This window comes from Perissodus microlepis, chromosome 7, assembly GCF_051167445.1.
Source record: "Perissodus microlepis isolate ML-2025 ecotype Zambia chromosome 7, ASM5116744v1, whole genome shotgun sequence".
Classification (NCBI taxonomy): Eukaryota; Metazoa; Chordata; class Actinopteri; order Cichliformes; family Cichlidae; genus Perissodus; species Perissodus microlepis.
Window position 1 is genome coordinate 64,274,552 of NC_140467.1, and position 24,904 is coordinate 64,299,455.

A 24,904-nucleotide genomic window follows, 5' to 3' on the forward strand; every position below is an offset into this window, starting at 1 on the left:
TTTATTTATTTTCTGCTGTGTTTTACTTGCATCTATTTGAAAGACTGAGTGTAAACACAAAAAATATTTTATTTTATGTGCTGGAATGTGCAGAAAATAGGTTTAAATGTTAAACTAATTTCTTCCAGTCAGAGAATGTTGCAGATAATTAAATTTTTGCTTGATGCATAAAGTTAAAAGATTAAAACTAATAAAACAAGTTTTAAAAAGAGACTTTTCCATTTGATTACATTTTGTATGATGGATTATGCAGGAAAAGTAGAATTGGGCTGAAAGATCTATCACTTTATCACCTATTCAGGTTGTAAATCGTGTTTTTAAAAAGTAACTAAGTAACTAAGTAATTAATTACTTTTGAAAATAAGTAATCAGTAAAGTAACGGGATTACTTTTTTGGGGAAGTAATCAGTAATTAGTTACTGATTACTTTTTTCAAGTAACTTGGCCAACACTGGTCACGATTACGTCGACTATCAGAATCGTCGACGACTGATTTAATAGTCGACGCATCGTTTGAAGCTTTGTAAGATCACAAAAGACGCAGGAATAAGTAGTAGGATTTAAGAGTGTAATAACGGACTGAAACAGAAGATGGCAGCACTGCATGTACAAGGATGCCAGCTGCCGTTAAACCCCAAAGAAGAAGAAGCTGTGTCCCAGAATTCATAGCGCAGCCCTGCTCAGTTTCCAACAATGGCGGCAGCTAGTTAGTTTTAATATTGCTCTTATTATTCTTTCTGGGTCACAAAATAAACGTTTAACATATTTTCAGGCGAGAATGTAGCTGTGTAAACCTCAAATATCTGCTCAGTTTATCAAGACACCACATATTTTCAAAAGCGCTCCGACGTTTCCAGAGACGTCTGTTACCCACTAGCTCGATAGCGAGCCGGGGGCAAGGCTCACTAGAGCCGTGAGAACACCGGACTCCCGGCTTCAAACCCACCTCCGTCTTTTGCTACTCAGGTTAAACATATATAAGTCACTTAGATAACTTAAAAATGTTATTGTTTGGCTTTTTCAGTGTTTTATTTGTTCCTGAGTAAATCTGTTTGGCTGAGATTAAATTATAATTTTTACACAGCTGAATAAACGTCAAGCAGACAGCTGATTATCAGAAGTGTGAGATGCTCGAGAATTTACTCCGGTGTCCTGTTATATTTTAGATAGCAAGGAGTTTATTAAACTTCACCAAACAATCTGAAAATTTCATTAAAATTTAATAAACTATCATCTTGTCTTTATTTTTAGTTAGCACAGACCTTAAACACTTAAAGCTGTAAGCTAATGATAGTTATATCCTCCTGACTACCAGGAAAAAAAATGTTGTCCAATCAAAAAAAAAATTTAAATCCCCCAATGTTTGTAAGGTAATTAGAAGACTGAAATAATTTTTTGGGAAAAAAAAGTTTTAATTTTTTAGATATCACATGTCCACTGCAGAGGACATTGGAAGGCCAGACATGTAAAAATGAACTTTGATGGCAAACATTTGCTTCAACTCTTCACCAAGGAGAAGTTTGAAGTCAAGGAACTGTAGTGGTTTCTTCCCCCAAAACTGCAAGTCACTGCTATACTGAAGCCACGAGTTGGTGATTGCCAGATCAAAAAGTAGAGAACTGCACATACTGTCAATTTCTGAGTGCGAGAGACCATCCTGTAGAATCTCAACATTCAATATGGTCCACATCACCTATATTGGTGACGTGGACCATATTGGTCCATGTGCCAGTGGCCTTGGCACATGGACAAACCTTTTGTTTTTCTTAGACCATCTTGTGCGTCTGTCCTGAGGTTGACTGCCATAGGCAGAGGACGCCATGACAACTGGCTTGTTGTCCAACCACTTAATGACAGCAAGTTCAGGTCTGAGTACCATCCCTGATGCTCCTCCTTCTTTCTTCTTCAAGGGCTTATTCCCTATGATCTTCTTCATCAGACAACTCAAGATCTGGGTTTCCCTCATCAAACTGCAATAAATTTCTTTCTGCTTCTAAAAAGGACTCCTTTTCTGGTCATTTAAAAAAACAGAACAAAATGGAGGAAATGACTACAAATGTCCACTACGGAGGACATTTTTTAAACACTTCAATACTATACTAAAATGAAGTTAGAATTAAGCATACTATGTTTTAATGTGTTATTTAGAGACTTATTTAAAATATGTTAACAACATTTATAGCTAAAAATTGCTCAATAAAAAGTTTTATGCACTTACTTTTCTTCTTCCCATAAAATGTGCTTGCAGCGATGGCCGCCATGTTCCTTAATGAAAAAACTAAAGTTCCCAAAGCTCCACCCCTTCACATTTGGTATCATTGGAAAGCCCTAAATGTCCTCTGTAGATACCAAAAGGAGGCAATTCTATAGTATGCAGTGCATGGGAGATATTCAGGTTTAGAAAGGTGCTCTACAGAGGACAAATTTGCATTGCTGGTAGTCAGGAGGATATAAGAGCAGATGCTGCTGGTGCAATAAGCTGTACGTTTTACGTCCAATGGATGATGATCTGATTAGTCGACTAATCACAAAAATAATCGGTGACTAGTCGACTATCAAAATAATCGTTTGTGGCAGCCCTAGTGAAGATGCATGCTTTAATAAATGGACAATGGAGGGACCTCTCTGATGTGCAGGGACAGGTTAGCAGCTCATCAGCTGACCTGAGAAACATGGGGGGGCAGTAAGGATGAAGGTGGGGGCAAGACCATTTAAGCCTTTAAAAACAAACTCTAAGATATGCAGGCAGCCAGTGGAGTGAAGCCAGGATGGGAGTTATGTGCAGTCGTGCAGCAGCAGACAAGAGAGTATTACAGTAATCCAAACGAGATGAAGTAAAAGCACGGAGTACTGTTTCAAAATGCAGTCTGGATAAAATAGGTCTTACCTTTGCTGAGCGCCTTAAATGACAGAGCCCTAATTTGCAGGTCCAATTTAAAATCAGTCCACCTTAAAACCAAAGTTAGTTTCAACAAGTTTAAAATACTCTGCCAGGGGTCCCAAATCAAAAGAGGAGGGATTACAAGGTCCGCTACGACCAAAAACAATCACCTCTGTTTTGCTTGAATCAGCATAACAGTGGAAGGTTATTCCATGCCAAGGACGGCTGCCAAAGGCTGTAAATACAATGAAAAAGTCAGAGGCCCTAGAAATGAGCCCTGTGGGACCCCAAACTGAAGATGTTCTGGTCTACATGGTCACATGTGATTGGTCAGCAGACTGGAAAGCTTCCAGAAAATCAGCGCCTGAGTTTTCATGTGCAGATGGATATTTGTGTGAATGTCATTCATAGCCGGATGGTCCAGCAGCCGGTCTGTGCAAAGGCTTCAGGCACTGTGGCGGCTTCTAAATCACTGAACACTGGCAGGAGGCCTCAGACTCGTCCTGCAGCAGAAGCCCAAAACAGCCACACTCAGGTCGGTCGGAGTTCGATCCCCGGCTCCTGCAACACCCAACCAAAAACACTGATGAAAGTGGGAGGAAACCGTCCATCGGTCCTCAATGTTTGAACAGGAGAAAGAAAAATCGGTCAGGATCGTCATCAACCCGGTGTTATCATAACACATCGGAACCAAGAAGATGATCACAGAAGATTCATCGGGTGAAACTTAGCCTGTTGGCTCGTTAACGAGGCCGTTCCAACAGATCAGACGAAATGTCGTTTGTGTAGGAAACATTTCAGTCGCTGCAACGCTCATCGCTGACAACCCGCCTCAGGTCTGAGGTAGAGATGTCTGCCGCCAAGCCGAAAAGCTTTCAGCAGAAAAACTTTATTAGCAAATATATAAAAGTCATGCGGCTAAAACATAACCTGCCTGACCTGTGACCTGTGATGGGTTATCGGGGTTCGCCGCGCGTTACCTGAGGATGCCGCGCAACGTTTGAACGTGAGCTCGTTCTCAGAAAGCATCGACTGGTGCCAGCTCATCATGTTCCAGATCAAGATGCAGAAAACACAACCACAGCTCCGACCGAGAAATACGACACGCTGCAGTCACCCAGAGAAGACGATGCTGGAGTGGCCACGCCCTCGGATGTTGGCCTCACCACCCAGAGGTCTGGATGCTGCATGTGATGAAGATGAAGCTGCCTAACAGCGATGGGGGCTCCTCCTGCCCGATGGGTCTGAGCTCCACTTTGACTTTATTTGGTAAAAAACGACTCGTCTTTATTTTCCGTCACTTCCTGAAGCGTTTGCACGACCCTGCAGGCAAAGCAGCACCTCTCCTCTCGTAGTCCAGACCGCTCTGCGCTTCATGCTAACTGCTCTTTACGTCCAACAGCTACCAAGAAGCCTCTCAGACGTCGGCCTCACTGCAGTGTCCATAATGGACACTTTTTTTCGTCGTCACTTTAAGAGGAAGGATGCCGCTCTGCAGGAGGATGCGTCCAAATCCTGCCGCCAGCGGAGGCCCAGCGTTGCCGTGCCCACCAGCAAAGCCCGCCGAAGGTCCACAGTCGGGATGCCTTCCTCCGCTCTAGCCCAGCGGCGTCGCTCCAGCGTCCAGCCGCCGTCAGGGTCGCTGTGTGCTGGTGGGGGGCGTCTGGCAAAGACAGACTCCGGCAGAAGGTGGGCGGGGCACGCTCGCAGGCGCTCAAGCACTACCACGCCCAACCTCAACCCGAGGTTTGCCGTTTGCCGGAGAAAGGTGGGGAAGCTGCGTACGATCGACACCCACCTGCTGGGGCCGTCCATGCTGCTCGCCAGCCTGATCCAGATGGCTGAGGAAGACGAGGAGGAAGAGGGTGTGGGGGCGGGACCGCTGGCTGAAGAACAGCAGGTGGAGGTCATCAGCGGCGTCAACAACAGGAGGAGATTTTCACGAGCCAGCAGCCTCCTCTCAGATGGCGACGACAACAGCAGCCGTTTCTCCACCACTGACGACAGCCAATCAGAAACCAGCCAGCTGTCAGAGGCGGAGCAGTTGGCTGAGGAGGAGGAGAACACCTGCTCCCCTGATCCCCACTTCTCCCGAGCCTCTAGCCCGTCCGTGTCCTCCACTGCCACACTGGAGTTGATGAAAAAGACTCCCCCACTGCCGTCGCCGTCCCGCCCGCTGATCCGGGCGCCGCGCTGCCTCCGGAGGAATTCCTCTCAGGTGTTTACGGTAGACTCCTTCCCCTACGGCTGCTGCCGCACCTCCAGCCAAAGGAAGAGGAGAAGGATCTCCACCATCTCCAAAGCTGGGAGCCCCTGGCCTGGGAGAGGCCCGCCGTTGCCCAGCCGCAAGACCTCGGTGTACTACCTCAACCACCCGGGCTTCTACCGGGGCGCCGGCGCACTGAGCCCGCTGGGGCCTCGGGGCCATGACTCCTGCCTGGAGAGCTGGAGCGCCTTCCTGCTGTACGTAACCCGGCTCAGCAGAGCGAGAAGCTTCCTGTCTGACGGGTGCCGTGGATAACCGCAATAAATATCAAATACACAGTAACACATTTTAGAAAAAATAATAACAAATAATAAAATACACAAAAACTGAGCTGCTGTAATGTAAAACTTCTCTGTTAGCAAAGAAAGCTGTGAGCGCACCACAGCTTTCTTTGCTAACAGCTGACACTCCTGCACAGGTACAGGAGTGTGTGTGTGTGTGTGTGTGTGTGTGTGTGTGTGTGTGTGTGTGTGTCTGTCTGTGTGTGTGTGTGTGTGTGTCTGTGTGTGTGTGTGTGTGTGTCTGTCTGTCTGTCTGTGTGTGTGTGTGTGTGTGTGTGTCTGTCTGTCTGTCTGTCTGTCTGTGTGTGTGTCTGTCTGTGTGTGTGTCTGTGTGTGTGTGTGTCTGTGTGTCTGTGTGTGTGTGTGTGTCTGTGTGTGTGTGTGTCTGTGTGTGTGTCTGTGTGTGTGTCTGTGTGTGTGTGTCTGTGTGTGTCTGTGTGTGTGCCTAACATCTTAGAAGAGTAGAGACACTGTGCTCAGTGTTGTCCAATCAGAGCTCAGGAACCTGCGCTGTTAGTTTACAAGCTTTTTAAGCTAACAGGAAGTATCATTTAGGATCAAACTGTGGGCGTGGCCTCATTTAGCCGGTGGGTCTTCACCCCTGCAGGCACAGATAATCTACCCTGAAAGTCTCACAGTGGGTTCAGATCAGATGTCACTCACATGGATGCAGCCGCCGTGTGTTTATGAACATTTGAACAGCCCAGAGGAGGCGTGGCTCCTCCTCCAGCATCGCTGCTCTCTGGGCGCTCTCCTGTGTCTGAACACTTTATGAACACTGTTTCTGAAAGCAGAGCCACTTCTTCAAAGCTCTCCTGGTCTCTTGTCTTTGCAGAAAAGCCATCTCGAAGTCGGGCACGCAGCACGCCGGGACTCCGGCCAACGTGTCGACGTCCGGTGCGAGCGAGTCGCCGCAGGAGCCGAGCAGCACCGTCGACTGGAGCGTGAGTCGCCTCATCAGCTCGCTCTCTGCGCAGATTTAAACAGTTCCTCCAGACGAACACGTTTCTTCTGGTCCAGACACAATAAATGTTCGATCAGGTCAATAACGAGCTCCTCCCGTGTAGCGTTGGGGTGATCCACCATCTTTATCATCCTCGCCTCATGGAGCTACAGACCGAGGAGACTCATGGTTTATATTTCTTCCATTTCTGAATAATCGCAGCAGCAGCTTCACCTCCTCCCCGAGCTTCCTGCTGACTGTCCCATAGTTTATTCCAGCCTCGTGCAGGTGTGCAGCACGCACCTGATGAGCATCTGTGATTGGCTGATTGTAATGCATGTGCACACAGCGAATCTGTGAGAGCCAGGATATGTAGATGTTTAACCTTTAGGTTGATTTTCTGTCTTTTTCCTTTAAATAAAATCCCAGCGTTCATTTCTCTGTGAGCAGACGTGCACATCCGGCAGGGATCGATCCGTTTTCCCCACCGTAGCTCGCCACGAGGAACATGTCGCTGTGCACATCTGTCCTGCTGCGCTGAAGCGTTTGGTTTTCACCTGTGAAGCTGCTGTGTTTCTGTCACAGGATAACGCCCAGTACGGCGACCACATCTGGTTTGAGACCAGTGTCTCCGGAGACTTCTGCTATGTTGGAGAGCAGTACTGCATCGCCAAGTCTCTGGTGAGTCCGCCCACCGCCAGGAAAAACGCTTTTCCTCACTGATGACGCCAGTTTGTGTTTAACAAATCATCTTCCTTCTCTCACCCCAACCGTTCGCAGCAGATGGACCCGCCCCTCTCTGTCGGAGGTTTCTTCCTGTTAAAAGGGAGTTTTTCCTTCCCACTGTCGCCACTGTTGCTCACAGGGGATGATTTTTGGGTTTTGTAGCGTCTACCTTACAATATAAAGCGCATTGAGGCGACTGTATCTGTGATTTGATGCTGTATACAGTGGCTCGCAAAAGTATTGGGCCCCCTTGAACTTTCCCACATTTTGTCACATTACAGCCACAAACATGAATCAGTTTTATTGGAATTCCAGGTGAAAGACCAACACAAAGTGGTGAACACGTGAGAAGTGGAACGAAAATCAGACATGATTCCAAACATTTGTTACAAATAAATAACTGCAAAGTGTGGTGTGCGTAATTATTCAGCCCCCTGAGTCAATACTTTGTAGAACCACCTTTTGCTGCAGTTACAACTGCCAGTCTTTTAGGGTCTGTCTCTACCAGCTTCACATACCTTTGCAAGCCACTGTAAATAAAATTGATTTGGAGTTTGAAGGGTTGAGAGGATGATGTTGAGGGAAGCTGCAGGACTGCCACATTTGGCACCTTCTCTTCCTCTGACTGTCATTTTCTAGAAAACATCCTGAAAAATGAAACAGATTAATTCCCTCATGAAGCTGCTCAGCACGACGTCTGTGGGAGTTTTTTCAGTTTCATGATTGATATGATGAGGTGAGGCTGTCCTGCAGTTTTTCTCTCTTTTAGCTCCGTGAAGAACTAAAAGCACAAACAGGCTGTGCTGGGTTCAGCTCATTCGTCTGTAAATCATTCATTACAGCTTTCAGATTTAAATGATGACGATGAGTAAATCTGATGTTTGTCTGCAGCAAACAGACAAAGGGAGGAAGAAATGCGCCGGGTGTAAGATCTCAGTGCACACCGTGTGCTTGGAGCAGCTGGAGAAGGTAAAAGCCGAGGCGCCGCTTTGGATTTACGCCCTCGGGTGTTTCCTGTTTCCTCTCCTCACGTCTCCTGTGTTCAGATTAATTTCAGGTGCAAGCCGTCGTTCAGGGAACCCGGATGTCGAGCCGTGCGAGAGGTCAGTGAGAGCAGATTCTTTAAACCTGAATGCTGTGCAGAGACGAGTTCTGTTAACCAGCTGTTGTCTTTCAGTCCAACGTCGTCCGGCACCACTGGGTCCACCGGAGGCGCCAGGCGGGCAAGTGTCGACAGTGCGGGAAGGTGAGCGTCCGCTCGCCGTCAAACGGCTTTTTTGTTGTTTATGTTGAAAAACAAACAGAGAGCAGAGAAGACGATGACAAAACTGTTTATTTGAGCCTTCATTACGTTGGTGTTCCCCAAAACCGTCCAGCTGACCGGGTTGGAGTCTTTGCTGGGCCAATGCTGGCCCCCGGGCCTGATGTTTAATACCCCTGGTTTAGAGGAGCTGCCTGTAAAAACAGCTTCTTATTTCAATCTGAGGTCAGAAGCTTTGGAGCTGAGTGCGACTCGTGTTTGAGGTAACAGAGGCAAAAACAAAGAAAGGAATAAATGATGGCTCATAAGAACGAAGCAGCGTGAGCGATGAAGACGGCACACAGGAAGGAGACGCTGAAGACGAGATGCAGGTTAACCTGAGTCCTGTCTCACCCACAGGGCTTTCAGCAGAAGTTTGCCTTCCACAGCAAAGAGATCGTCGCCATCAGCTGCTCGTGGTGCAAACAGGCGGTGAGTGCTCGCTTTAATCTGTTCAGGTTCAAAGTTCACTGAGAAAGGCCAACGAGCCAAACCGACCGTCCCGGCCTGACCCCGCGATCGTGCAGGTGCTGGATGAAGCTCTCAGCTGACTTCCTGTTTGTGTTTCAGTATCACAACAAGGTGACCTGCTTCATGCTGCAGCAGATCGAGGAGTGCTGCTCTCTGGGCGCTCACGCCGCAGTCATTGTCCCGCCCACCTGGATCATCAGGGTCCGCAGGCCACAGGTACAATCACACACAAACACACACGTGCGCACACACACACACACTGATGTCTCTGTCCTGTCTGCAGTCGTCGCTGAAGTCCAGTAAGAAGAAGAAGAGGACGTCACTGAAGTCTAACAAGGCGAGCAAGAAGGGCGGAGAGGTGAGGAAGTGACGTCATCATTGTTTTGATCCTGACAGCTGATTGGTTTGAGCTGTTGGAGGTCAGACTGAGGGCTCCGAGGGTCACGTCTGTTCACGGCGTTGGGGCTCATGCGTTAACCTTTCTTTTGGTTCTCAGGTCCAAGATGGCCGCTGGAAGCCCTTCCTGGTGAAGCCCCTCCCCTCTCAGCTCATGAAGCCTCTGCTGGTGTTTGTGAACCCAAAGAGCGGTGGGAACCAGGTACGGTCATCCTCCAATCATCACAGAAGTAGGAAAATGACCAGAATGCACTGCACAGCGAACCCGAAGCCCAAAAGGCAGACGCAGAGCGGCGCTGGGCGGTCATGTGACTCCTGTGTTTTGGATCGTTTCCTCTCATCAAACACCTGTTTCTGTCTTCTCCTCTCAGGGAGCAAAGATCATCCAGTCCTTCATGTGGTACCTGAACCCGCGGCAGGTGTTCGACCTGACGAAGGGCGGGCCCAAAGAGGGGTGAGACTGCCCACTCGTATCCTGTGACCTCTGACCTCACCGCTTCAGTTAGACCAAGCAGATCGTGGGGCAATGAGGATGAACTTTGACATCGTAACGGTTTGGCATTGTAAACTCAGCTGCTGTGCTAACCTTTGACCTTTAGTGGTGGTGCATCATGTTCTGGGGAGACGTGACGACCTGAAAAAGGTCCAAAAGAGACACGCAGAGAGCACAGGTAGCTCAGTGGATAGGAGGGCGGAGCCTAAATCGAATGAAGATTAACTGATGAAAACCTGTCATGTGATTCCAACACTCGGGTCTTCTGTCCTGTCGCCCTCCCTCACGCCCAGCTGGTCGCAGCAGATGGCCCCGCCCCTCCCCGAGCCTGCTGGAGGTTTCTTCCTGTTAAAAGGAGTTTTTCCTTCCCGCTGTCGCCGAGTGCTGCAGTTCATCGGGAATCATCTGATTGCTGGTTTTCTCTGCATTACTGTTGAGGCTTTAGCTACAATATAAAGTGGACTGAGGCTGAGTCAGATAGATATGATCCAGCGCAGCACCGGTGATACCTACAGCGCGCTCTAATCGTGTCACCACCGCTTCACCCTGCACTCCCTCAGTGACCTTAAATGTGCACAGCAGCAGATTTGTTGGCCTCGCTCCATCTGTTCAGTTCTAAACTGAAAAGAAACTCTAACAACGCTTCAGCGTACGATTTTGTTCTTTGTTCTCATCTGTGCAGTCTGCCTCCACCTTCCTCCCTCAGCTTCCTCCTCTGTCCTGCACTGACATTTTAAAATCTGTCGTGTTTCCTGCAGGCTGGAGCTGTACGCCAAAGTGCCCAACCTGCGGATCCTGGCCTGCGGGGGGGACGGCACCGTGAGTCACAGACACTTTATCCCTCACCAGTATTTAACCAACAGATGATGGTTTGTCATCAGCGTGTCTGTGTGTGTGCAGGTGGGGTGGATCCTGTCTGTTTTGGATCAGCTGAAGCTCCGCCCTCAGCCTCCTGTGGCCATCCTGCCATTGGGGACTGGCAACGACCTGGCAAGGACTCTGAACTGGGGAGGAGTAAGTTAGTTCCACCACCAGTTCTGATCATTACCAGTTTGTTCTCATTCTTGGGCTCCAGAGCAGCTTTGCATGGTTCACAGTCAGAATAATCTTTCTTTTTATGACACCGGGCCTCAGTGTAGCTGCTCAGTCTGAAGCAAGCCACTTTAGCCCCTCCAGGCCCCTGAAATACGTCCTGTCTCCATCCTGTCACCCCCAACCGGCACACGGCTGCCCTGATCCTGCTGGAGGTTTCTTCCTGTTAGAAGGAAAGGGAGTTTTTCTTTCCCACTGTGGCCAAAGCGCTTGCTCACAGGGGGTCGTCTGATTATTGGGGTGTTCTCTGTGCTTTACCTTACAATATAAGGAGCCTGTGATTTGTTGAAATATAAATAAAATTGAATTGAATATCATTTAAAGATGAACGTATGAGTACAGGTGTTATGGAAATTAGCTGTGGGGACCAACAGTTTTTAACATGGGACTGACTCACTGCTGCCTCTGCTGGGCGTCAGAAGAACTGCAGGTTGTTTTGTGAAGGTTCATAAAAATTCAGCTTAATCATAAAAGCGGAGAAGCTTCACTGCAGTTTAATGCTGAAGCACGTTCACTCAGAGGACTCGTGTAAGAAAATCGTCACGTGTGGATCATTGTTTGAACGCTTCTTCTTCTTCTGTGAAAATAGGAACCAGCGTTGCTCCTTGTGTAACTCGTCCTCTTCCTCTTCTTCTCCCAGGGCTACACCGACGAACCGATAACGAAGATCCTCTCGCACGTGGAGGACGGCAACATCGTGCAGCTGGACCGATGGAACCTGAACGTGGAGGCAAACCCAGAGGCGCGGCCCGAGGACCGGGACGAACACCAGACAGACAAGGTGAGTTTAACGCCCACCTGCGAGAGCCGACGCCCACCCGAGGAGGATCTGACGGTCCGTTTCATTCTGCTGCTTCCTTTCAGCTCCCCATCGACGTCTTCAACAACTACTTCAGTCTGGGCTTCGACGCTCACGTCACGCTGGGCTTCCATGAATCCAGAGGTCAGTACGCTCACAGGCGCGTCCTGAAATCCACGATCATGTCTTTGTATAGTTGAGCTGTCCCCTCCCCCTGACAGCGTGTCCACGGCTGGTTTAATAAAAGATGCACGATGACTGTGTCACCGTTTGCATCCGTACTTTAAAATGGTTCTAGCACCAAACCTGTTCCCACACGCTGAAGAACAAACAAAAACGGGGACAGGACGCCCCCTTGTGGAGCATGACTCTCTAACAGGATTATTACTGATGTAAAAGATTCAAACAGAGGAGAAATCAGCAGATAAGACATGACGCCGCTCCACGTTTGTAGGTTAACAAGTTATGAAGAGCGAGTGTGGCTGTGGCGTCCTCCGCTCCTCTGTGGGGCATTCAAATGACACAGATAATAAGTTAATGGAGCCCTGCGACAGACTGGCGACCTGTCCAGGGTGGACCCCGCCTCTCGCCCTATGACAGCTGGGATAGGCTCCAGCGCCCCCCGTGACCCTGAAAAGGACAAGCGGAAGCGAATGGATGGATGGATGGAATAAGTTAATGGCTTAAAATGCCAAAGCAGTAAAGAAGCCGGTCCTGCTGGGTGTCTCTTCCTGCTAAAAGGACCTTCTTCTGCCCCACTGTCGCAAAGTGTGAAAGCAGGACGGGACAAGAACCCGGGCCGACGAGGTCGAAGGTTTTACCCTCTGTCAGGCTGGACATCTCAAAGGTCTGGGGTCAATAAAGTCAGCCGTGACGCACCAGAAATCGATCGAATCGCTCGGATCGATGTTCAGCACACGAGCTGGCTCTGTACTCGAGTACTCTGCAGGCTCTTCTTCGTGGGCGGCTTTTACAGCGGGACGGCTCATGTGTTGACTGAGGGCCCAAAGCAGAGACTGCCAGCTTTAATTCAAAGGTCTGTGCAGACAGACGCGTTACCGCGGAGGACGTCTTACGACTTTCTGTCTGAGACTCGGAATATAGAAACGAGATGACCACAAAGACAAATGAGGAAGTGAAACCAGCTTCGCCCATGCACGTTACTGGTTAACGACATCTCACCAACCAGCCGTCAAAGATCCCTCATACTGATCTTTGATTGGCTGATAGTCTTCCGAGCACCGATCGCTCGCCGTCAGCCTGTGACCCAGCGTGTAGAATGAGTTTGACCTGATCGCTGCTCTCGAGAGTACGCAGCTCTGCGATGGGCCGTTTAATCGCCTTTCGAACCGGCGGTGACACACAGGAAACTGCCACAGGTGTGGCAGGTCCACAGGTGTGGCAGGTCCACAGGTGTGGCATTCAGGTGTGGCAGCTCGAATCCTCCTCTGATCAGAGTGACTCAGCTGGGAGTAAAATCCCACTCCTCCAACAGACGGGAATGTTGGATTTAAAACCTCCTGTAACCTTTGACCTCTCGTGTTGTTTATCAGCTTTGTACCCGAGCTGAGTTACAGCGCTGTCTTTACCATTGCTGTACTTTCACTGGTTAGAAATGGAACTTCCTGTTTCTTCACAGGAAGTCAGCAGCCTGTCAGGTGGCTCTGTACTCTGGGTGACGCTCACTCCCCCTACAGGCTAGAGAACAGCGGTGCACGGAGCCAGTTTCACACCTGTGAGCTGGTATCTGTGTCTCTACACAATAAAAGCCTTTCACTAGTTTCCAGGCCTACTCAGAACATCTGGACTCATTAGCATTATGTTGCAATGAGCAGTATTTTTCCTGCACCTTTAATCTTCTTCCAGGACCATAAAACATCCGATAACAGCTGTTTATGTCTCATGTGATCATTAAAATCTGACCAGAATCAAATCCTGTGAAATGAGTCCAGCTGTGTGGTTTGGGGGGGGGGTGTTCGGTGCTGTGGGGTCTGTTTCAAACTGTTGCTTTGATCTTTTCAGAGGCGAACCCCGAGAAGTTTAACAGCCGCTTCAGGAATAAGATGTTCTACGCAGGGGTGAGTGTGTCCTCGTGCGGCTGCTGTGCTGGTCGTTCACACGTAAACATGTTTCTAATGTGTGTGCGTGCGTGTGTGTTTCAGACAGCCTTCTCAGACTTTCTGAGCGGGAGCTCCAAAGACCTCGCCAAGCACATCAGAGTGGTGGTGAGTCGGGCTCAAAAGCTTAAACACACGTGTGACTGAGCGTCGTTACAGGTGAGGGAGCTCGTTACGGCACGATCGGCCCGATGACAACCAGTCAGTGCCTGTGATGCACCGCAGCATGACCCAGCAATGACGTGTGAAAGTTTTACTTTGTTCTTAGCTGATTGGCTTTATGCCTGGACTGTGGATAAAGATGGCTGTAGCCGCACTAACATCACCCGCTGGGATGTGGCGTTTGAATCTTGAGTTTCTGGGGTTTTTGGAGCGACACGTGACGACATTTGAACGAGAGAGTTTCTCAAGCCTCTGCAGCTCACGGCTGTGGCAGGAAGCACGTGGAGCAGCGCGCTCCTTTATAAATCCTCGTTTCCTTCCTCCTCAGTGTGACGGGACGGACCTCACAGCCAAAGTCCAGGACCTGAAGCTGCAGTGTCTGCTCTTCCTCAACATCCCCAGGTACGTCTTCAGCCTGGTAACAAACATCTTCCACATGCACACCGTCTCCCTCGGTGGAATCCAGCAAGTAGATAAACTGGAAATGCTGTGTTAAAGTACGAGTGCGCGCTTGGTTTGTCTACCTGCTGCAGGTACTGCGCTGGCACCACGCCGTGGGGGAACCCCAGCGAACATCAGGACTTTGAGCCTCAGCGGCATGACGACGGCTGTATCGAGGTCATCGGCTTCACCATGACGTCTCTGGTGAGCGTGCAGCCGTGCAGCCGCAGACGGCGTAGCCTACAAACACCACATCAGACCACACCGTGCCCCATCACAGACATACGTTTACTGATATAAACGCTCGTTTGGTCCAGTTAAATCTTTGCTCGTTTGTCTGCAGGCCACCCTCCAGGTGGGCGGTCATGGCGAACGCCTCCACCAGTGTAAGGAAGTGACCCTCACCACCTTTAAGTCCATCCCCATGCAGGTGGACGGCGAGCCCTGCAAGCTGGCACCGTCCGTCATTCACATCAGTCTGCGGAACCAGGCCAACATGGTCCAGAAGGCCAAGAGGAGGATCTCCATGCCCCATCTCAATGAGTACGTCTGGTGTGCGCACTGACCGACCTTTCATTGGTCGCTCAGTAGATTCCTTTGCTCTCATTGGCAGTCGCAGTAACAGGAAGTACTGAGCAGACTGTCATAGCTGCTATTAGCGATGGAGTCCACAGGGCTCGCTTCAGCCCACTTCTATTTACGCTGTAGATAAATACCATCACGCGTATGCAGATGATGCAAGCGGCTTAAATGAATCAGATGATCTAAGTTCGTGTTCGGTGACTGAATGATGGCGTGTTTGTGTGCAGTCAGCAGCCCGTTCCAGAGAAGCTCCAGATCAGGGTGAACCGGATCAGCATGGCGGCGTACGAGGCCCTGCATTATGACAAAGATCAGCTGAAGGAGGCGTGTAAGTGTGAAGGACTGGTTATCTGCAAAGTAGCAGCAGTGCTTTCAGTCAAATGCATGTTTAACTGTGTTTACTGTGTGTTTGGGGCACATTGGTTTCATCGGACTGGGAACCTGCTGGTTCAGTCCTCAAACCAGTTACTGTTGATGGTCTTTAAAGTGCCTCAGTGAAAGAGACAGACTGTTTCCACTATCATGAGTCATTTGTTGTTATTTCAAAGCAGAAACCAAGCACATGCTGCACGTTTCTCACTTTGACCTTTATGTTTCCTGGAGCTTTGCCGCTGGGAGTCATCACCGTCCCCGGAGACAGCGATCTGGAGACCTGCCGCCTGCACATCGACCGTCTGCAGGACAACCTGGAGCAGGTACAGCGTTGTGGGCAGGAGGAGTAATCATTAACCTACTGATTCATATTTAAAAGACTGCAGAATGACACAGATACCTGGCAGCTTTTATATGAGAATATAACAGCTGACGTGAGCCGACGGACTTAATTGTGACGTGTTGGCAATTTAAAAATGAGACGACCTTTAGCGCTCTGACTGCGATCGTTGGGACAGGTTACCTGTCACCTGTGAAATCACCTCACCATCCAGAGGCTGGGGGGGTTTAGTCGACCTCTACGTGCAGCTGTTTGCCAAAAGCAAAAAAACTGCAGATTCTTCCTCCATCGTACTTCCTGTGGTGCGAGCGACCCGTCGGGCTGCTCTGAGAGGGTGAAACTTGTCACGGCGTGACACATCAGACACTATAATTCCCTCGAAGCACAGGCAGACGCAAGTGGTTTTCTGTCACTGACTGTAAATTGTTTAAGCTGTACATTACTTTCTTTGTTTTTTGTAGTCAACGGTTTGGTGCTTTTATTTTGAAAGTCGAGTTCGCTTACAAGTTGCGCTAGTTTCCTCTTTGGGTAGAAAGAAGAAAAACACCTGCAAGCGCGCAGAAGGGATGGTTTTTATTGAAAGACATGTTAAGTGTACTTTAACTACACACGGTTAAACGGTTAAAGGAAACCTCAGAAGAACGGCGGCTAATTCCCTTTTCGCAGCATGCAGCCAACGAGCTAATTATTTATTTATCGTGTTTGTTGTACAGTGTTTTACTGCTGTGTCTTACGCTGAGTTTATTTTGTTAATGTTGTAACGTTTTCACGGTGGCTTTGGAGAGAAGTCTTCAAATAAACCAGTGACAGAAAACCACTTCCTGTGCTTCGAGGGAATTATAGCGAAAACTCGGACTGTTCGTCGACGCAAGCGGCCACTAATTGACGATGCGGCAACTTCAAAGCATCAGCGGGCTTGTTACTACACGTCTACAGCGCAGCGGAGCTGACAAGAACGGGCAGATAAGCTGAAAGTACTATATGCATATGGTGATATGACACATGCACAAGTATTAAAGGGCAGTGTTTTAAGGAAAGGTGTTTAAGTTAAGTGGCCTAAGAAGGGACTTTTGCAAACATTGCTGAAGAATACTGTGATTGATAACTACCGTGGAGTATAGTACATCTTGTTTTGGTGTGTAAGCTAAAACTTTTGAAGATTTTAAGGTAAAAGTGCATTTGGGAAGCAATAAGTGAAGGTTTTGGATGTAAATTCTTGAACTGTTTTGAAGTTTATTATCAGGTGTATTTTTGTAAGATAACACTTCCATTTGAACTGTGTTATTTTTGTGCCATTTACATATGAGTAAGTGTTAAACATTGAGGCTTGGTTAACCATCTACATTTCTTATTTCTAAGTGGGTTGATTAAGAAGTGCTGTAAAATGTCAGAACCAAGCGAGCCTACAGTTCAGTTTAGTGACAGTGCAGACTTTCAAGATCAGTCTGAAGAAGGTCAAGTGCACGGTGCTGAAGCTCAGCAAGAGGAAGCGCAGCAGCCAAGACGAAGTGAAAGAATCAGAACTCTAACAGAGAAAGGCAAAGAAATGCAAGATGAGAAAATAAAAGCAACAAAACCTTTCACGCTTCTCTTTCTGCTCCTCCAGGACGGCGAGGCGATGAAAGGCGAGAGTCTGTCCTCACACAAGCTCTCCATGAAGTGGTGCTTCCTCGACTGTAAGTCCGAGCCGACCTCCTCCGTTCGCGCACAGACCCCGACCTGCCCAAACGCGCTCTCTTTGTCTTTCAGGCACGACGGCGGATCGTTTCTACAGGATCGACCGGGCTCAGGTAGGAACGCAGCAGAGAAGCACCTTTACTGTGGCGAGGTGGAGTCGCACATCCATGCTTTTCTATGTCTGAGTGCGTCCACGGATGATGGATGCAGACGGGAATCGAACCGCCGGCCTTCAGATTAGTAGACTGTACCTGCTGATTGGTGCAGCTTTCGTTCTTCTGGCAGTGATGATGGATGACCTGCAGCCAGATGTGTCCTGATGTGTCATTTGTTTCAGGAGCACCTGAACTACGTCACCGAGATCTCTCAGGAGGAGCTCTACATCCTGGACCCGGAGCTGGTCTCCAAAGAGACGGTGGGCACCTCCCCCAGCATGCCCGACCTGGTGGACTCGGAGGAGCACCAAGACCAGCAGTTCGCCTTCCCCTGCTCGCCGCCCTCCCCCACCTCCCCTACCTCGTCACACAGGTGAGAGAAGATGTGATCTACGGGGACCGAACAGTTTGTGTTTACCTTAACTCGCTGCTGCCTCTGCTGGATGTCAGAGGAACTGCAGCTTTTCGCCCTGAAATAAGCTCCTGGTGTTTGATGTGCCGTTTCCATGGAGCTGCTCATCCCTCTGCTCCCCGCTGGGACGCCGCCGCCACTCGAATCACGATCAGAAATCAATCATGCGGGGCAGGAATAAAAACAGCGCTGTGTTTGTTTCAGATCCCGAGATCAGAGGAAGAGGATCTCCAGCGACAGCTCCGTGGTCGATGCTTTGACTCAGAGCTCCTCTAAGACCGCCCTCTGCAGGTAGCAACACGCACTCGCACACCTGCTGCTGGAGGAAGGGTTCAGATCCTGTAGAGTCAGCTGATACTCGGGTCCGCTCAGTGAAATCTGTTTGATATCTGTAAACACAAATAACAGGAATGAGCAGTTTAAATATGAATACTTCGTTCCATGAGAGCGCCCCCTGCTGGCTCGACCACTGCGCTGTCTGCTTTTTTTCACGGCACAGTGATCCCACGCCTGCATTAATAACAGACTGTATATAAACGATGGACGTCGCCTGCAGTCTAAGTGATGTCCAGGAGGGGGCGACTCCTCTGGTCTGTGAGATAATGATCGCTGATCTTTGACTCAGTGATTTTGGTCCCGTCAGAGCCGAATAGGAGCAGGGGAGGGTTCAGGGCGGGGCTTGAGCCTGCAGTGTCCCTCAGACCTACGTCCATCTTTTATTAAGAGTCTACTAACATTAATACATCAAATTGACACTTTGAACATTTTATCCCCATGAAGGCTTTGATGCTGCAGTTTGTGGTAGACTCGTGTGTCCACATCGTTCTCGTCAGACTGGCTGAAAGAAGCTTCGTGTTTCCTTCACTCCTTCGTTGAGGTTGATGCTTTGTTAAGACGTACAAAGTTCCTGTATTAAACCCAACACCAGTCCAGATGTGCCATGTGACCGGCGTGTGAACGCGCCCTCGTGTCCACATGCCGGTGCTGTTTGTTTTCCATGTGCTGCCGCTGACTCACCTGTCACCTGTCCATGTTGTCTGTGATCTAAAGGCGAGGAGCAAAGATTATCAATGTGCATCGCTCCAACACGGCCGCGGCTGATTTCAGACCCGTCATTAGGTACGACTCCACCTGCTTCCTGTCTGCTGTTTCTCTGAAGCTCCTCATCATCCACACACACACACACACACACACACACACACACACACACACACACACACACCTGCCAACATTTCAGCTTCACAGCTTTTTTTGTGCCTGGTTTGTGATGTCATGGTGATGTCAGGTTGTTAGCCAATAAGAACAGCCCAGGTCCTCCTCCTCTTTAACGCTAATGAGAGCCATAATTTACATAATGAGTGATGTCAGCGCCCCCTCCTGGACATTCAACAGAATATCAGAAGCCATGTCCATCTTTATTATACAGTCTGTGGCCTGAGGTGCTTTGGCGTCTGTTTGTGCAGCTCTTTGATTGGCTGTGGCTCTGCAGAATAAAAACACGCAGTTTAACTGCAAGACGCCGCAGGTGCTCAGAACGCTCGCTCTAATGCGAGACCATAACGAGAGCGTCCCCGCTGCACAGACTCAGACCTGGCTGACACAGAGTGACAGATTAGCTGTGCGTGTGCAGCGGTTTGATCCCGGGAGGACACGCACAGACGTGCAGGCGTGACACCCCTCATGATGTCTCGGTGCGAGAAGAAACTGTTCACGAGGCGGGCGGCTTTCAAAGGGAGAAGCTCACGAGCCCCCGATTGTCCCGATCACCCTCTGCACCTCAGACTTAAGCTCCTCCCTCTGTCACATGACAATCTGATGACCTCCTATCTGTGTCTTCTCTCACTGACAGACCTCCTGCTGCTACCTCACACGACCCTGAAAAAGGTAAAAACCCTCCTCCTCCTCAGTTCTGCTGTTGAACACTGTGAGTCTTCAGCGTCAGTTCCAGCGTTTGTCCAGCAGAGGGAGCTGACAGGCTGTGTTCTGGACTCTGCTGCATGAATTTAAAGTGAAAACAAGTGTAACAGGCTGTTTGAGACCTTGTGTCTGTTTCCTGCTCTTCAGATGCAGAGCTGATCAGCTGCATCAAGAAGGAAAACCTGGACCGGGTGAGTGTGGACGTATTGATCGTTACGAGTATTGATTTCCGATTGAGGAAAGCGGTTTACTGAGCATGTGCACTTTGGAACAAATCGCTGTATTTGTTGTGAAGCTCCGAGAGCTCCACCAACAAGGGGCGGACCTCCTGCTGCAAGACGGAGACGGCTGCACGCTGCTGCATCACGCCGTGGAGGCCGGCTGCAAAGACATCGTCAAGTACCTCATCGACAGCGGTGAGCGAATCGTGGAGCGGTTTGTATTATAAAGGCTAAATGTTAAGAAACGTGATTCTGATGACTGAGTGTGCAAAGACGGCTGAGGCTGGTGTGGTATTTCCACTCTGCGACCGAGCCGCCAGCCTCACGCCACGCTGCTCCTCCTTTATTACACTCAGCTCGTCCTCGGGACCTTCACTCCGAGTGGAGGAGTTCTTCGACTCCTTAGATAACGGTCAGGAGAGAGCGCTCCCCACCGAAGCTGCCATACCTGGTCCTTGATCTAAAGAAACGCTCGCGTTTCAGGGCGTTTCTGGAGGTTCTCATCAGAAACTAGTAGCAAAGTACGAACTAGAAAGTTTCAGTTACTGAACTAAGAATCTAAACTTGTGTAGTTGGACCTTCTCATCTCCGAGCTCGTCACCCTGAGACGCCTCACTCTCACGTCCTGCCCATTCCTGTAGCTCTCGTATGTGAGCCCTGAGCTGCTCCTCTTCGTCCCCAGCAGCAGGTGATCGTGCACACAGGTGTAGCTTCTTTGTGGGGTCAAATCAGGTCGTACGAACGTGGAAACAGGGAACGAGGAGTCGATCCACTCCGACTCTGTCCAGTCACAAACTCGAGCTGCTCCTCGTAGCATCACATGCTGTCGCCGCCACATTAAAGCGCTCTGATGTTAGTCTGTGATGATGACTCTGTTTGTCTCGCTGCTTTCAGTGCCCACGTCCCACCTGGATGTCACCGAGAAAGAGACGTGAGTCAGCTTCTCCTCCATTCGATTCCTCTCCTGCTGAACGAGGCTCGGCGCCTTCATGTGCGTTTTCGTTCTTGTTTCTTTCAGAGGGGAGACGGCGCTCCATAAAGCCGCCACTTCCTGTCAGAGGAGCATCTGTAAATACCTGGTGGAGGCCGGAGCGTCGCTCATGAAGACGGACCTACAGGTAAAGCAGGAGATACTTCGTGTCCATGCTTCCATGGAGATTGAAAATGTGACGTCATTCAGGGGCAAAACCGCAAAGGATTCTGGGAACTCGTAGCTCACGCAGGCTTTCAATTGAAATCAGTCACACAGCGATGAAAAGAAACACAAAAAATGTCAAGAAGCTGTTGTATTAACTGCAATAGCCGGTTTTATTTTGAAAAATGTGTGATCTGGTTTCCTGCCCTCCTCGCCTGCTCTAGTTAATAGCAGGTCAGCGTGTGTTGTGAGTGTGACGTTCCTTTCAGACACTGGAAGCATGAAGGAATTCTCTTTTACACCAGACGTACACTTAAAGTCCCACTGCAGGTGTTTCACCCACTCAGACCCCACAGCAGCATCCGTTATAAACCCTGCTGGAGGGCGGTGAGGAGCGAGTGGAACTCTGACAATCTGGACAATCGAAGCTTTTGAAGACGCTCCGTTGCCAGAGTGTAACGGGAAAAACAACAAAGCTTTTAAAAATGTACTTTACATCCGTACAAAACCAGAAGGTTATCTGGTGACGCAGGTACGAACATAAAAATACAACAGGCCGGCGCAGCGCCTCCTGCTGGCTGAGTGAACAACAGCGCGGCTCAGGGTGAAGCTGCATTATGTTTGCAGCGGCGCCCTGAGCTTAGAGATGACAGCCGGGCCTTCGCCATCCGTGCACGGTGTGTGCGTGTGGTTTAGAGCTCAGGTCTCTGTTCTGCTTGTGAATGAGGCCCAGTGTGTGAAGCTGAACATCAGCTGTGCCAGAGCGGAGCAGGAACTTAATAAGAGACGAATCAACATGAAGCAGCGCACGCGTCTGTAAATCACGATGTGGCGTCCCAGCTGCTGCTCTGCGCTGGTTGGTTCCTCCGTGCGCTCCGTTTTGTGCTCGTGGACACAAAGAATGTGAGTTGGTGTGATCGGTCGAGCTTCCCGCTGCACGAAGCCGTTTGCGTGTCGTTCTCAGGCGCAGTGACGGCCACCAGCCGGAGCACAGCCACCGCGCTCTAAATGGATCTCCAGCAGTATTTGACCCACTTCTATAAAGTGATTAATGTTGTGTGTCACTGAGAAACGAAGCGCCGCGGGATCCCCCGGCCTCGCTCCGGCGCATACAAAAGGCCACGGCTCACCGTCGCCATGGTGAAGCCAGTGGTAACAGGAAGCAGCCCATAATCTGAGTTTCTCTTTGTCTTCTCCTCTCCAGAGGAGGAAAAGAGTTCATGTGTTATTTAGTGTCTAGTGTTGGTGTGAAGCCGAGATGCACCGAGCAGCTCGGAGCCTTCGCTCCTTCTGCTCTGCAGTTCCTCTGACGTCCAGCAGAGGCAGCGTGTTTGCAGCCCGATACACAAACTGTTTGTGCTCCAGAGATCATTTCCTCCTGCATTACGCCCGTTTTCATCACTCACCTGGATTAGGGGCGTGGCCTCTTTGACCGACAGGTGGACGGTGACCCAGGCGGCTGTAGTCTGCTCGGCTGAATCGCATCATGTGACCACTGATGTCCGCTGTGAGGTCACACTGAGAGTTTGATGAGTGAAATTTGAGGGTTTTATTTGCAGGTTATTGAAAGGTGACCGTGGAGGTAACGGAGCTGACGGTGGAGCCTCGGCGGTTCTCACCAGCCCGTCGGCTTTCTTAAAGCTCTGCTCGTCTCTTTCAGGGGGAGACTCCCAGACAGCGCGCCGCCAACGCCAACGACCTGGAGCTGGCTGATTATCTGAAGAGCTGCCAGCATTACCAGATGATCCAGCGAGAGGACCAGGAGACGACCGTGTGACCTCCCGAACACCTCGCTCCTCCCGCCCTCCTTCGTATTTATCTGCGTCCTCTGCAGAGAGACGCCGGGTCTCGGCGTAGACGGCGGCGTCGTGCTTCTTGTCTGCTGTGCGGGGGCAGGACGAGTTATTGTTGTGTTTTTGTCCAAACGCCTGAAAATCCTCCAAACTACCCAACGTAACAGCGTAAACGCGCCTGGACACTAAAACAAAGTCAAACTAGTTTCCTCTTCAGGCCACAAAGACTCTCAGATCTGGCTCAAACTGCATTTTGAATACGTCTTTATCGACTGAACATTAGCGCTCTGACCTCCGCGTGAAGACGTGCGACGGCGAACAGTGGCGGCTTTCATCCATCTGCAGCTGAACGCTTTCGCCGCATCACAGAAAAGCTGCAAACGTGTCTTCTTTAAGCTTCTAGTGACCTTTTGGATGTATTTGTTTACTGGACAGAAATAAGTGTTTGGATATTTAACTTAGGCTCACTCAGCTTATTTATGAAGTCTTTGTAGAGATGTAACAGATTTTGTTTGTGATCAAACTGAACTTTAGAGATTTTAGTCACATACGAGCGTATTTTTTGTAACTTGTCGGCGTGTCACCTGACTGTAAAGCGCGATGCTTCCTGTGATGTGTGTAAATAGCTGAGACGCCCGGTAGACTGGTCAGTGTTGGAAACGTTAAGCTGAAGCTCTGCCAAAGCAGTCACGCCGTATGATTAATAATCACCTTTAGATAGCAGGCAGGATGACGTGATGCTGTATGATATTCAACTAATAACTGTTTGGTTTGATCATTTCTGAGTGACCTGCAATAAAGCATGTCAGCAACACTTTCCACGCCCATTTATTCCCATAAATAATCATTGGTTTGTTCATGTTTATGTTACTTCGTCACTAAGAAGACCAGAAGTCTCGAGTAACAACAACAAAAACACAATCTCACGCTTTGTGCTGCATCCAGTGGGCGTCTGTTTCCTGTCAGCACTCACCTGTGGTTTTTAACCCCGCCTCCTCCTCAGGTGTCAGGCTGTCCCGTCACTGAAGAAAACACCACCTGTGTCAGCTTACCTGAGCCTGCAAGAACCAGAGCGCACTCACCTGTCCCCAAAACCTGGGATGGCCTGAAGTCACTGCAGGTCTCACTGATCATGTGAAGTTTATTAAAAACACGATAATATTTTGAAAATACAGAACAAAGACACAACTTTTAAAAAGCCATTTGAAAAAAATAAAACATAAGAAAGAGAAAAACCAACATGACAAAGAAAAAAATGCAACACAACAAACTGAAAGTTGAAAACTGAGACGTTCAGCAGATCCAGACTTTGTCAGCACAGCCGGAGACATCGACCTGCTCCCGGCACCAGGAACAGGAAACGTCGACCTGCTCCCGGCACCAGGAACAGGAAACGTCGACCTGCTCCCGGCACCAGGAACAGGAAACATGACAAAAGCTGGGCTGTTAACCCATACGGTAAAAAAATACATTTTTCCTGGCTAAAATATATTTCAAATATATGGTAAATATATTTTGTATTTGTGATGCTCCAAAAAAATATATTTTTGAAATTGAAAATATATTTCTTTCAAACCAAAATACATTTCAAAACATATTTTAGGGTGAAGAAAATACATTTCCAACCTTACAGTAGAATGAATATCAACGTATCCTTTATTTAAAATATATTTAGTGCAATAATGATGATAATGATAATAATACTAAAAGTAACATGTTTTATGCACATCTGCAAAAAACAGTTGGATTCAAACAAAACAGAGTCAAAGGTCTATCACGAATTAGGTTGTTTATTCATTTGCTTACAGTATTTCACATTACACAATATCTCACTATAATGTAGCGTTCATTGACTTTGAAATTATCTGTCAGTGATACAGTAAACAAGATACAACAACTGCTATGTACACTTTAGTTTTTGACAATATATAC

At 48.9% G+C, this 24,904-nt stretch overlaps 1 protein-coding gene across 1 annotated transcript; it reads left to right on the top strand.

The window, feature by feature from the left end:
* Nucleotides 1–2,193: 2,193 nt before the first annotated feature.
* Nucleotides 2,194–23,786, top strand: dgkzb (diacylglycerol kinase, zeta b). Its single transcript, XM_084936662.1, has 33 exons — nucleotides 2,194–5,344; nucleotides 6,264–6,372; nucleotides 6,957–7,052; nucleotides 7,989–8,066; nucleotides 8,144–8,200; nucleotides 8,275–8,343; nucleotides 8,758–8,829; nucleotides 8,968–9,084; nucleotides 9,152–9,226; nucleotides 9,365–9,466; nucleotides 9,636–9,718; nucleotides 10,516–10,576; nucleotides 10,658–10,771; nucleotides 11,490–11,630; nucleotides 11,714–11,792; nucleotides 13,671–13,726; nucleotides 13,811–13,873; nucleotides 14,256–14,329; nucleotides 14,461–14,572; nucleotides 14,712–14,911; nucleotides 15,178–15,278; nucleotides 15,554–15,645; nucleotides 17,269–17,338; nucleotides 17,412–17,452; nucleotides 17,677–17,867; nucleotides 18,111–18,197; nucleotides 18,957–19,025; nucleotides 19,756–19,790; nucleotides 19,971–20,014; nucleotides 20,119–20,239; nucleotides 20,939–20,975; nucleotides 21,063–21,162; nucleotides 22,840–23,786. Exons 1-33 carry the CDS (start codon nucleotides 4,257–4,259, stop codon nucleotides 22,954–22,956), a joined length of 3,951 nt encoding a protein of 1,316 aa, XP_084792788.1. The 5' UTR covers nucleotides 2,194–4,256; the 3' UTR covers nucleotides 22,957–23,786.
* The last annotated feature ends 1,118 nt before the right edge of the window (nucleotides 23,787–24,904 follow it).

Coding starts and splice junctions, on each gene's coding strand:
- dgkzb (XM_084936662.1), top strand. CDS start 4,257: ATGCTAACTGCTCTTTACGTCCAACAGCTACCAAGAAGCCTCTCAGAC. Junction 11,793..13,670: donor GGGCTTCCATGAATCCAGAG/GTCAGTACGCTC, acceptor TGATCTTTTCAG/AGGCGAACCCCGAGAAGTTT. Junction 20,015..20,118: donor AGAAGGAAAACCTGGACCGG/GTGAGTGTGGAC, acceptor TTTGTTGTGAAG/CTCCGAGAGCTCCACCAACA.